We start from the raw sequence: 13,175 nt of genomic DNA on the forward strand, positions 1-13,175 counted from the left end.
GACTGCAGGAAGGTCCATCTGTTGATTTCTTTCCAAATATCTGTAAGATTGGAGAAACACACAATATAAAATTTTCCTCTAAGTAAACAAATAGTCAAATGTCTTAAGAACATAACTATATTCCCTATATCTTGTTAGTTAATTATTCCTCAGAGATTCCTTTTTTTACACATTTGTATTCTAAGATCTTTCCAAGGAATAATGGAAGGGTTGCATACTAAGATCAAAAAGAAAAAGAAGCAACACTTTTGTTCCATAATAATTTTGATGTACTCAAGCCTATACATGCATCATATCATACAAGTGACTACCCTTTCAGAAACTATGATAGATGGAAAAAACACAAATACAAATGACATAAATGTCCCAGCCTGTTCTTCAGCAATCCCAAATTTTACTTCTTTTCTTCCTAGTCTGAAAAAAAGAGAAGATGTTGATAATAAAAGATACTAATATATATACCTTCACTAATCATCCTTGCGTAGGCTGAGGAAAAGGTAAAAACTTATATGAATATTAGAAGCAGAAACAGTGTATAAACCACATCGGGAAGAACATCATGCATGGCCTTACAATGACTACGTGAAAATATATCAGCTATTTAAAACTGACAATCTACAGTAACACAACATGTAAGCACAACCATTTTACCTTTACTAATCTGTCTGTGGTGTTTAACTCCGTTGAAGCACCTAGCTCTTCCTTCTTTTCTCTCCTTTTTCTACGGCTCATCGCTTTCTTTTTGGCCCTCAATTCATCTTTCTGTTTGACCTCCAACTTCTTTTGTGCAACCCGAGTTACGTTTTGCTTGAATCCTTTTCATGTCCTTTACCTTGGCCTTTTCCTCAACCCATTGAAGTCATCGAAAGGCTATTTCAACTTCAGCCTCTCATAACTATCCCAATTGAGTAGTTCTTCACCAACTCCTCCCCATCTAGCAGCCTCTGCAATGCTTTCAGCACATGAGGTATAAAACTTTTCTTTTGCACGTTTTCTTTTCAAACGCTCGGCCCACAGTTTTTTGAGAGAAGAACCAATTTTCCTCTTGGACTGTTCACTGCAAGAAAGAAATACCCTTCTGAGTGAGAAATTGAATAGTTATCAGCCAGGGTCATGCTCTAAAAAATAAGTATGCTGGCAACAAAAGTTGAGGCTCTACAAAATCTGCACAGCATGAAAACAAACAAACAAACAAAATTGTATAAGCTTTCAACTTCTAACTTCCATACGAGGTCTGATAGCTACAGAAAAGGCTAACAGCATAATCCAGATTCTAGTTCTTAATAATAAAAGGACTTAATCAATACAGAATACAACCTTTACACCAAAGGCAACTAGTTTTCCACTACTAATGGATAAAGTAAAAGACTACAACTACATTGTATAACAGACAAAGTAATCTTGAAAAGGTCTATGAAGCATGTGAATGAGGCATAGTACACAGAGAAACTCAAGAAGAAGCACGATGCATGCAAGACATCTATGCTAGCGGGTGGTTACCTTAACTGCCCACTTACCCCACTACTTACCTTCCTAAATTTCAGGCGCACTTGCCACATCATGCCACTAATGGATTGGTTGCTGCCAAGTGGTTACCACCCTGCAGTAACAGCCATCCACGATCCCACTCCTAAGGTCATGGAATCATCGGGTAGTTACATCACTAGTAACCGTCACTCATGATCCCCCACTAAGGAGGCATCCAAATTAACCTCCTGATCGGCCAACCAACGTGGCCAATCAAGCTAACCATCAGTAGTTATCAAGCAAGGTAACCACCCCCATGATCCCCACTACTCGTGGTGATCATGGTAACTGCCAACCACTTGCCCATGTTAGCTTCCGCATCCCAGTCTTTTCAGACCTACTATGTTTAACCGCAATCCTTCACACTCGGGACCCAAGCCATGCCTCTTGAGCCATAGCCCCATAGGCATCCCTACGCCCAAGTCTATGCCCGTTTCTAAGTTCGATAAGAGGGCTGAGTTATCTACAGAAAAGGCATTCAGCATAATCCAGATTCTTCTTCTTAATAACAAAAGGATTTAATGAATACAGAATACAACCTTTACACCGAAGACAACGAGGTTTCCACTAAAATGGATAAAGTAAAGACTATACCAACTACATTGTATAATAGATAAAGTAATCTTGAAAAGGTCTATGAAGCATGTAAATGAGGCATAGTGTCACGGTCCGAGAGTTTTGACACTGAATCGTGCGGCGCGCACTTGTCTATTGACGACAAGGACGCAAGCCTAGAGCGAAGGGGGGGTTCGTGGCACACAGCAGCACGGACCAAAGGTATCTCAACGAAGCTCTTGTCAACAACGAGTGCTGAGTCGGGGCTTGTGACAGCCGATATTTCAAAGCGGGCACAAGCGGGACCAACGATAAGGAAGGTGTCTTTTGAGGTTCTCTTGGTTTGGTGGGGAGGCTTTAAAACAAGGCAAGCACAATATCTATAAAGGCTTAAATCAACACACAAGTCTTAAAGCAAAGGCAACCCGGATAGGAGCTTTCATTCATTCAACCATTCGCCCCATAAAGAGCTTTATATTGATTACATGGAGAAATACTAGTGAACGCTGAAACTACAGTAACACAATAATTTCCCCTAGAGCTTAGAAAGCAAAAAGAAAGACTTAGAAGACACTACATAAGGAAAATACAAGGAAAAAGGAAGGAGGATACATAGAGAAAGAGGCGGATTCTAACATCCTCCCCCACTTAAGCTGTCGACGACCTCGTCGACTTACAAAACAAAACATATATGTAAAGAAGAATAACAGCTTCACTCTTCTGTTGCTGGTGTGGCTCTCGCCCTGGTTCTGATGTTGGCGCGGTTGCTTGTGTTGCGGTTGCTGTCTTCTGGATCTGGATGATATGGTTTGAGACGACTAACGTGGAAGACAGGGTGTTTCTCATCCACGTAGGCGGCTCGACTTTGTACGCACTCTTCCCAATCCGTTTAGTGATGCGGATGGGGCCTTCATATTTTTTGATAAGCCTGCGATCTCTTCCTCTAAGGAACTTGAGCTGTTCCGGGAGGACCTTCACCATCACCATATTCCCTACATCAAACTCCACCGGTCTTCTATTCTGGTCGGCCCACTTCTTCATTCTCTTCGATGCCCGCTTCAAGTATGCGCGAGCAACTTCCATGTTTTGCTGCCATTCTCGCTTAAACTCTCGTGCTTCGTGGCTCCTCCCATCTTCGGATGTTGCTATGGTGTGGGGCAGGAAAGGTTGTTGGCCCATTACCAATTCAAACGGACTTCTGTTGGATGCGGTACTCTTTTGGGAATTGAAGCGAAGTTGGGTGACATCAAGGAGCTTCACCCAATCTTTCTGGTTGGTGCTAACGAAGTGTCTCAAGTATTCCTCCAAGAGACCGTTGAATCTCTCTGTTTGGCCATCAGATTGAGGGTTCTGGCTTGAAGACATGTTTAAGTCTGACCCCAGCAGCTGGAACAACTCTGTCCAGAATATGCTCGTGAATCTTGTATCTCGGTCGCTGACTATGCTCTGGGGCAACCCCCAATACTTCACCACATGTTTAAAAAATAATGTCTCCGTCTCCTCCGCACCACAAGCCTTCTACATGGGGACAAAGGTGGCATATTTGGAGAATCGGTCAATCACCACCATCACTGCGGAGTACTGGTCCACTTTGGGGAGAACACTGATGAAGTCCATTGATATGCTTTCCCATGGACGTGTCGGCACGGGAAGAGGATCTTGTCTTGTTGACAAACCAAGATCCTCTTCTTTCATTCTCGGCCAATAATACCCCAAGGATAGTAAGCTTAAAGTCCTCTGCCACCCTGGGTGTCCGGCCCATAGGGTATCATGACATTCCTTTAAGAGCATCTTCCGCAGGCCTCCCGCCTTTGGTATGAATAGCTTATTACCCTTTGTGAAAATGAGCCCGTCTTCTATCCAGAAGCGTCTTGTCTTTCCTTCTTCTATCAGCCCTTTAATAGTGTTCGTCATGGGGTCTTCTGAGAGGTGTTGTTTGACTTGCTCTTTGACTAAGGTGGTGACATTGTTGGCTGACATGGGAGACAGTCTTTGTAGGGGGGCCAGATTGGCACGACGGCTCAAGGCATCAGCTACTTTGTTACTGGCTCCAGTCTTGTACATGAACTCCACATCAAAATCCGTTAGGATCTCCTGCCAACGAGCTTACTTCCCCGTTAACTTTGGTTGGGTGAGGAAGTAGCTGGCCGCAGTGTTGTCGGTGCGAACAATAAATTTTGCTCCCAACAAGTAGTGTCTCCACCCCTTCAAACAGTGAACAATGTCTAACAACTCTTTTTCTTGGGCAGCATACCTCCTCTCGGCTCCACTAAACTTCCGGCTCTCAAAAGCAACTGGGTGGCCCTCTTGGAGTAAGACCCCGCCCAATGCATAGTCGGATGCATCCGTCTCAATTTCAAACGGCTTGTTAATGTTAGGGAAGGCTAAAACCGGTTCCTTCATTACTGCTTCTTTGAGCTTGAGGAAAGGCCCTTGTTGTTTTTCCAACCAATTCCATTTGTTGTCTTTCTTCAACAAGTCCGTGAGGGGACTTGTTATCTCTGAATATCCCCGAATGAAGCAGCGATAGTAATTAGCCAACCCCAAAAACGACCTTAATTCTGAGACGTTCTTCGGAGCTTGCCAATCACTAATAGCTTGGATTTTCTTAGGATCCATCCTTATGCGGCCTCCTCCCACAAAATGTCCAAGGAAGCTTACTTCTTCCTTCGCAAAAGCACATTTTTCCCGCTTCACGAACAGGTGATGTTGTCTTAACTTCTCAAACACCTTCCTCAGGTGTTCTAAGTGATCTTCTAGGGTGTTGCTGAAGATTACGATGTCGTCTAAGTAAACAACCACAAACTTGTCAAGGTAGTCGTGGAAGACTTGATTCATCAAGGTACAGAATGTTGCGGGCGCATTTGTTAGCCCAAACGGCATGACCAACCACTCGAACGCGCCGTATCTGGTGACGCAAGTTGTCTTTGGTTCATCCCCCTGAGCAATTCGGACTTGATGGTAGCCGGACCTTAGATCAAGCTTCGTGAAGTACACAACATCTCCTAGCTGATCGAACAAGTCTGCTACCAACGTTATCGGATAGTGATTCCTCACTGTCAGCTTGTTTAAGGCTCTATAGTCGATACACAGTCTCAAACTCCCATCTTGCTTCTTCTGGAAAAGGACCGGTGCTCCATAGGGAGCTCTGGAAGGTCGGATGAACCCAGCTTCTAACAACCCGTCCAACTGTTTACGTAACTCTGCAAGTTCCGGAGGGGCCATCCGGAATGCTGTGATCTATGGCCCTTCGAGGAGGAAGAGATTTTGGGAGCTCCTTAGGAAGTATGTCTGCATATTCCCCGAGCAACTCTCCTATAACTTCTGGGATATCGCCTTCGACCTCCTCGTCCTTCATCGAGAGAGTGGCGAGGAACGTGGGCTCGTTCCTCCTCATCCCCTTCTTGAGTTGCATCGCCGAGAGAAGGGGGCCTTTCAATTCTTTTTCCTTTTCAGCTTGGGCGTGTGTCCGTAGGAGGCACGGTTGGTGGCTTGTCACAAGTAAGGACCCTAGGTGGGGCATTGGGACAGCCTTGCTGGTGTGTAGGAAATCCATCCCAAGGACCAGCTCAAAATCATCCATTGTTGCCACTGTGAAGTCCAGGCTCCCACTCCATTCCCCAATCCTGGTGCTCACATTCTTTGCCACGCCGCAAGTCGGTTGTGCTTCAGAGTTCACAGCCTTCATGCGACCACCACTATGCACGGCTCTCAGCCCTAACCTGTTTGCCTCGCGCTTCGTGATGAAATTATGAGTGGCCCCTGTATCAACCATCGCCCGAGCCTTCTTCCCGTTTATCCAGACATCTACGTACATCAAGCTGGTAGCCCGACCCTTATCTTCCGACGTTTCTTTTCCCATAGCGTACATGCAATACACTGCCCCCAACTTAGAGGGTTCTTCTTCGCTTCCCACGTCCTCCTCTTTGTCATCTCCTTTATGAGGGTCAGAGGACATTGAGGAGAGTTTCTTCTGGAGGTTGTCTATTTCTGACTTATGCTGGCACTCAAACCATTTGTGCGGCCCTCGACAAAGTATACAGGTGAGGGGTTTGTTCCATGATGATGATAAGCCCGAGGACCCACCTTTGTTTGTAGATGCGGTGAAGACATTCTTCCGCGAGTCTTCTCCCCCATTCCTGAACCTATTCCCCACACTGTTCGAGCTAACCTGAGAATTACCACTGGTGCTCCTTGGGGTGCTTGATGTTGACCCACTATTTCCCCTCTTCTGGATAGGTGCTTTGTCTGACGAGTAATCCATCAACCTTTCAGCTGCAGCTATAGCACCCGATAAGGTATCAATTTCCGCGCACAAAATTGAACATGCGATCCTTCTCTGACATGTCATGAATCTCTAACATGCACGCCGAATATTCCTTCACATACTCTCGAATAGAGGTCTTATGTTGCAATGTTGCAAGCTTGGTGCGAGCGACAAACTCAGTATTCTCGGGGTAAAATTGAGCCATCAACTCTTTCTTTAGATCCTCCCAAGTGTCTACCGATGTTCTCTTAGCTTGAATATCGGCGTACTTGGTGCGCCACCAAAGCTTAGCATCGTCCACTAAGTACATCGTGGCAGTATCAACCTTCAGTTCATCCTCCAACCGACATATACGGAAGTATTGCTCCATGTCGAAGATGAAGTTGTCAACCTCCTTCGAGTCTCTCGTGCCATTAAAGGTCCGAGGTTTAGGAGGTTTTATCTTAGTACCTCCACTATCCCCGAGCCCTCTTTGGGCACGCATCAAGGTGGCACATTTGTCTTGTGCCTCATCAGCTAAGCCTTGCACAAAGTTAAGTTGCTCCGTCAACCCATCCACCGTCGACGCGAGCCTCTCCATTTCCTCGGCTTGCTTTATTACAATATCTTCGAGCTTGGGCATCCTTTCTTCCAGCATAGCCCACTGTTCTGACTTGCCTTCAAGCCAAGCAAGTCTTTCTTCCAACGTATATCCTGGCATCTCTTCGTTCGACATATCTCGAGCAACCCGGCTCTGATACCAACTGTCACGGTCCGAGAGTTTTGACACTAGATCGTGCGGCGCGCACTTGTCTATTGACGACAAGGACGCAAGCCTAGAGCGAAGGGGGGGTTTGTGGCACACAGCAGCACGGACCAAAGGTATCTCAACGAAGCACTCGTCAACAACGAGTGCTGAGTCGGGGCTTGTGACGGCCGATATTTCGAAGCGGGCACAAGCGGGACCGACGATAAGGAAGGTGTCTTTTGAGGTTCTCTTGGTTTGGTGGGGAGGCTTTAAAACAAGGCAATCACAATATCTATAAATGCTTAAATCAACACACAAGTCTTAAAGCAAAGGCAACCCGGATAGGAGCTTTTATTCATTCAACCATTCGCCCCATAAAGAGCTTTATATTGATTACATGGAGAAATACTAGTGAACGCTGAAACTACAGTAACACAATAATTTCCCCTAGAGCCTAGAAAGCAAAAAGAAAGACTTAGAAAACACTACATAAGGAAAATACAAGGAAAAAGGAAGGGGGATACATAGAGAAAGAGGCGGATTCTAACACATAGTCACACAGAGAAACTCAGAAAGTGTCATCATACGTTTCCCATCACAGCACTACTACACGTAGATTAATAATAGGAATATGTGCAACTAAAAGACCCTTCTTGTGTATCTTCCTATCTTGCATAAAGTTCTCTTTGGAAGGCTCAAAAACACGTTGTCTCTTGAAGTTAGACGTAGATCTAAAAGTGCCCTTAAGCCCTTCTTTTCATTGTAAATGATAGCCTACACCGCAGCAAAATTTCGCTTGACTCTTGATCAACTTGAAAAAGTCAATGATGAAGCTACACAGCTAGTTAAGGAAAATTAATGAAAGCCCTGGCTAAGCTATTGCTGCATGAATTGATATTCCCCAAAAGTCAACAAGAGTATCTTCCACGTCATAGCTTCAATGGAAAAATCATTGACAACTAATTCAAGGATCACAGAAAAACAAGGCTGATCAACACTAATCAAATCTAATTTGAAATTAATGCAATCAAACAATGCAATTTTTCAAACTCTCAAAAACTACACGTTGAGAACTAAAAAAGATACATGCTTCTGGAAATAGATAAAGTCAATAGTCACACAAAAATCCTAATGGTTGGCTGGTTGCACGAGTTTACATAAACAAGAACTAAATAGCTTTAATATTTTGGACTGAGAAAACACAGAAAGTAAATAAAGCTTTACTTTGCCAAGAAATTCTCTTGCATTTGGCTAAAGATTGTAGTTTACTAGGAAAATGGAATCTGGTGCTTTGTAGGCCTAAAAGTACAAATAATATGCAGAAGGCTATGATGCTGAGTTCTAATTCTTGGTAAAAATGCTGACTCGTAACATAGACATCATCCCTCAAGAAAAGAGGATTTACATTTAATCGAAAGTACAACTATTATTTCCATTTTCTTAAAAAGGAATAACGAAAAGAAAAACCATCAAATGTTACTTTTGAATGAGTTTTGACATAAGCTGCATCAGAGTCGTTTTTTTTTTTTTTTTTTAAAAAAAAAAAAAAAAAAAAAAGACTTCCCAGTATGTAGTAAAAGATAAAACAAAATAGAAAAAGAAAAGTAGAATTAAAGCATAGAGTAGTTCCAAGCCTTAAAAATCCAGGCTTCTAACCGTCTCAGGTACAGGTGAATTCTATAAACCACAGGAAAGGAATGAAAAAAAAAAAATCCTTACCAATGACAATTGTATCATAAGAGGAAAAGGAAAGGGCTTCAAATGGTCAATTACTTCATTCATAGGCTCATAGCAGTGTAGCACCTCTCTAGATATCATCCCTTATCACTTTCACACATATATGCACAACATTAAACTGCCTGCCCTTCAATATTCCCTCTATCAAGCTAATGGTAGACTGATACAAAGTACCTTAGCCTATATATGTATTCTTTGCGCGAATATAGTGCAACTTTGCTACGAAAATGAATCGTGGTGGTTGCAGACTTTCAAAAGGCAGAGGTGAAGGATTTACAGTTCAAGAGACAACCAAAAAAAAAAATCTTATAGACTCATTTACTTTTCAGTACAACAATATAAAGAAACTTCTCAGCCATTAATTACATAAGAGCCTGACTTGATACCATATCTGATGATGATAGAGAAATGACTTTGAAAATCCCAAACAATCTTTCATTCTTGTCAAGTAATTGTTTAAAGACATGAAGAGGAAGGACTACCTGTGCAAGCGTGGAGCTTCGGACATCTTCTTTCTTATCTGAAAGCGTGAATTAAAATAAAAGCACAAGTTACAATATATATCAAAGATGAAGCAAAGAGCTAAGGATTAGCAAGCAAAATAAAATCAATATCCTTTAAAGTTAATACTAAGGAACTGAAGTGATGTTTCATGCAAAGTATCACATACAGGGTCTGATAGTGATATTCCAAGCCTTAACCAGCTAAACCACATAGAACATAAATAGAATTGGACAGCAGAGTGGTTAAAAGAAATTGAATGTTTCTTACTTCACTTCACCTTGGGGTCTCTTAAGGCTTCAAGGGTTCTTTCCTTAATCCGCGCACAAGTCTCTGCACCAATTTCACAAATATTAGCAAAGAACACAAGTCATGGAGGTCAACTCCAGATGGTATGCAACATTTACCAGGGCTATGCTTCCTGCCTTTGTTCCAGGGAACTTTTCTTTGTTTGCTAAGCCTATTCTCTGCCTCCGGAGAGCTTCTGCGCTATAAGTATCTGCGCGTTCAGAATTAGGGCCAGCAATTCCTCCAACTTCACCCCAAACCTCATTGCCATGTGAACTTGGATAATTATCCGGTTCAGAATGCAGATCAGAGGACTTATATACCGCAGCAGCAACTGCTCCTACGGGTTGTAGTCTGCTGACTGTGCTTGAGATGGCTAAGGGCATAAATGAACACCTTAGAGGTGTGGTAAGGTGAAAGAACTTCCCTGTAATCGATTGATGATTATAATATTCCATGGTCACGGATGGACACAGTCCATACTACGAAGTGGTTGTTCTAAAAGTGCGCTGGTGACAGTAAGAAAAAGCGGTTAAGGGAATTTTGTTACACTTTTCACACCAACATTTTAATTTAGAATGGTTATCAATGAGAGGGAAATATGCGTGCTTCTACCATATAAAAACTTCGTACCCATTACATTTAAGCTCGTTTGAAAATTTTCTGATAATAAATGGTATATTTTATATTATATACTTGTACTAAAGTGAAATTCCTTGGGGGAATTTTCCCTACTAAATCCACATTTAAAAAAAAAAAAAAAAAGTAAAAAGGTATGTAGCACTATTATAACCAACCAAATACGGAGTACATATTTATTCATAATCATTACAGGCCCGTCCCTGAGCCAGGGTAGGAGTGGCAGTCGCCCTGCGCCCACAGAGAAAAGTCCCAATTTCATCAATGGGTTCTACAACACATTAGCAACCAAATTTAATTCAATTATCAGATAATGCTCATAAATTTAGGGAGAAAAAGGTCCAATTTTATAGTTACATTTTAACATTAGGGGCAAATTATATTCAAATATCAAATTAAGCTCATAATTTTCTTCTCGTTTAGTAAATATTGTAAGCAATAATACAAAAATTGAGTTTAGAAGAGCCCTAAATTGAGTATACCGAGAATTAAATTAACGATAAACCCTAGATTTTGAGATTGATATAGGATGATTACAAATAGAACCCAATATCTTACCTCAGAAGCTGCTTCAATGAAAGATAGAAATCGCCTCAATGGAAAGGAAAGCACAGAGCTTTTAAATAGGCTATCTTTTTTTAAACTTTATTTGACAAATTAAATTAATACTTGTAACTTGTAAATCTTTGAATATTTTGATTTCATTACGAGGAAATACTTGTTATTAGAAAACTAGGTTAGAACCTGCACGGTTTATATTAAATTTATTTTTATAATTGTATATTTTTAAAAAAATGGATAAATATAAATAAGAATTATTCACCTTGTACAAATGTATTTGTAATTTTAAAATTTTAGATTTCCATCAAAATTAATGATATAATACATGTTCAACGTCGCCTAATACATATTTCAATGTAAAAGTCCATTTATTAGTGTGCTATTTACAATTATTTCATTTTTTAGGATAATTTGATAGATTGTAGTTGTAATGTAGAAGCTTCTAATATTCAAATTTATGGTAGCTCCCAAAAAAAAAAAAAAAATAACTGACATCATCCTTGCATTTAGGTGGGAAAATTTTTATTATGAGAGTGACATGTGGACAGTGATGATGTAATCCCCCGTATTTTTAAATATTTTATAAATGAAATTTTATTTTATTTATAATACTTATTTGTATTTTTCCAGAATTTAATTTTCAAATTATTAATTTGGGTCAAAAATTATTTTAGACTAAATTATTTTATGAACCTATATCCTACAATCCAGTATCATAAAAACAAAGCCTAACCCATTTGTTTATTTAATTGGCCCATTATTTTCATGAGGCCTAATTCTACCCTACAATTCTCTCCTATAAATACCCCATGAATCCCCAAATTTTCCCCACACAAAAAGGTTAGTCTTATTTTCTTCCTCCTTTATTTCATATTAATTTCATAAAGCTTATGCAATTGATTTTTGGGTTTTGATTTTTAATTCTTGAAATTAGTTTATTTAGTATCAAAATCATGTTTTTGATGTTTTAAACTAATAATTTCAGATTATAATTGTTGTTTTAATTTTCAGATTTTGTAATTTTTAACCTAGGGTTTTAATTTAGTTAAATTGGGATTTTAGGTTTCTAATGATCAATTAATTTTGGGCTTTTGTTCCTATTGAATTTCTAATGATTAATTAAGCATAAAAACAAATTTTCAGTTTTCCGTAATCAACTTTGATCTCCGTTCTTAATTTTTTTTAATAACGTTTTAATCACGTTTAGATTCTAACTCGTCCGATTTTTACAAAAAAAAATAGTGTTTTTTGTGTGTAAACGACGTTTTAATCAAAAATCACTACATTTGGTAGTGAGTATCACCCTCTCGTGGCCAAATTCAGTCTCTAAATATGGTTTTCGGGCAGTTTTTGATTTTTAACGAAGGTTTAATGTTTAAAATAAATTTTCAGATTTTTATAAAGCTTTAAACTTGCTGTAATTTTATGAATAAGTATGTATTTTAATGTTTTTATGTAGGAAATTTTAAGAATAATATATAAGCTTTTAATTCTAGCAAAAAGGAAGGTTTTAAAGTGTTGTTTAATTGAATTTTGAAAGTTTAACCGAGTTTTTATGGTACTAGTTGAATTCTAATTATATATTTTAAGTTTAGATTGTTGTATTCATACATTCTACTATTAAATTATATTTTCATATTTTTAATCTTGGTTTTAAAGGTTTTAAACATGGTTTTATGATGGATTTTTAGGTTTTTTTAACATACTAACCTACTATATAATGATTATTTTAAGTAGAGATATTTATGAGGTTGTTTTATAGTCTTAAACTAAATTCCCAGATTATAATCCTTACTTTAAAGTTGCTGGAATTTTATGTTATAAGCTATATTTTCATGATTTTAACATATAAACTTATACTTGAACTATTGAATTATTAACTTTGACTATTTTGAGTAATTTAAAAGCATTATTTTAATGGTTAAAGGGGTTTTAAAGTAAGTTAATATTGCTGTAAATTATATTTCTTGGGTATTAATTGAACCATTATTGTTTGGTTTAGGAGAGGACTTTGTAGAAGGCAATTTCTAGTTTCTAAAGTGGCCAACCAACTCGTGTACTCAAGGTATGTACAAGGATACGAAAACCTTGACTTTAGAAACATGTTTAAGGACTTGGAAAACCTTAGAATCATGTTAGGAAACTTGTAGATTGGTTGGAATTGTATGGTAGTAAGTTTGATTGGTGATTAATGTGGTGATTGGTTTTGTTTCATGTATGAGAATTGCGTATTAATTTATCTTGTAAGTATTATTTATGCATTAACATGCAAGATGAGCTTAGAGGCAAAGGTACGTGAATATGTGGAATGAATTATTGTAATACTCGTTCATGATTAATGAAATGGAATGAGTAAAGGGAGATTTATAGTCT

General features: G+C 39.3%; 1 protein-coding gene across 2 annotated transcripts; it reads right to left on the reverse strand.

Moving 5' to 3' along the window:
• Positions 1 to 9,594: 9,594 nt before the first annotated feature.
• Positions 9,595 to 10,938, reverse strand: LOC110694492. Of its 2 annotated transcripts, XM_021871676.1 has the most exons (3): positions 10,800 to 10,938; positions 9,722 to 10,472; positions 9,595 to 9,647 (listed from the first exon to the last, which is right to left on the reverse strand). In XM_021871676.1, exons 2-3 carry the CDS (start codon positions 10,058 to 10,060, stop codon positions 9,606 to 9,608), a joined length of 381 nt encoding a protein of 126 aa, XP_021727368.1. In that variant the 5' UTR covers positions 10,061 to 10,472; positions 10,800 to 10,938; the 3' UTR covers positions 9,595 to 9,605. The 2 variants fall into 2 exon arrangements, with proteins under 2 accessions (XP_021727368.1, XP_021727367.1); XM_021871675.1 differs by lacking the exon at positions 10,800 to 10,938 and having other exon boundaries at positions 9,722 to 10,789.
• Positions 10,939 to 13,175: the final 2,237 nt, after the last annotated feature.

This window comes from Chenopodium quinoa, unplaced genomic scaffold (genome assembly GCF_001683475.1).
Source record: "Chenopodium quinoa cultivar QQ74 unplaced genomic scaffold, ASM168347v1, whole genome shotgun sequence".
Taxonomy (NCBI): domain Eukaryota; kingdom Viridiplantae; phylum Streptophyta; class Magnoliopsida; order Caryophyllales; family Amaranthaceae; genus Chenopodium; species Chenopodium quinoa.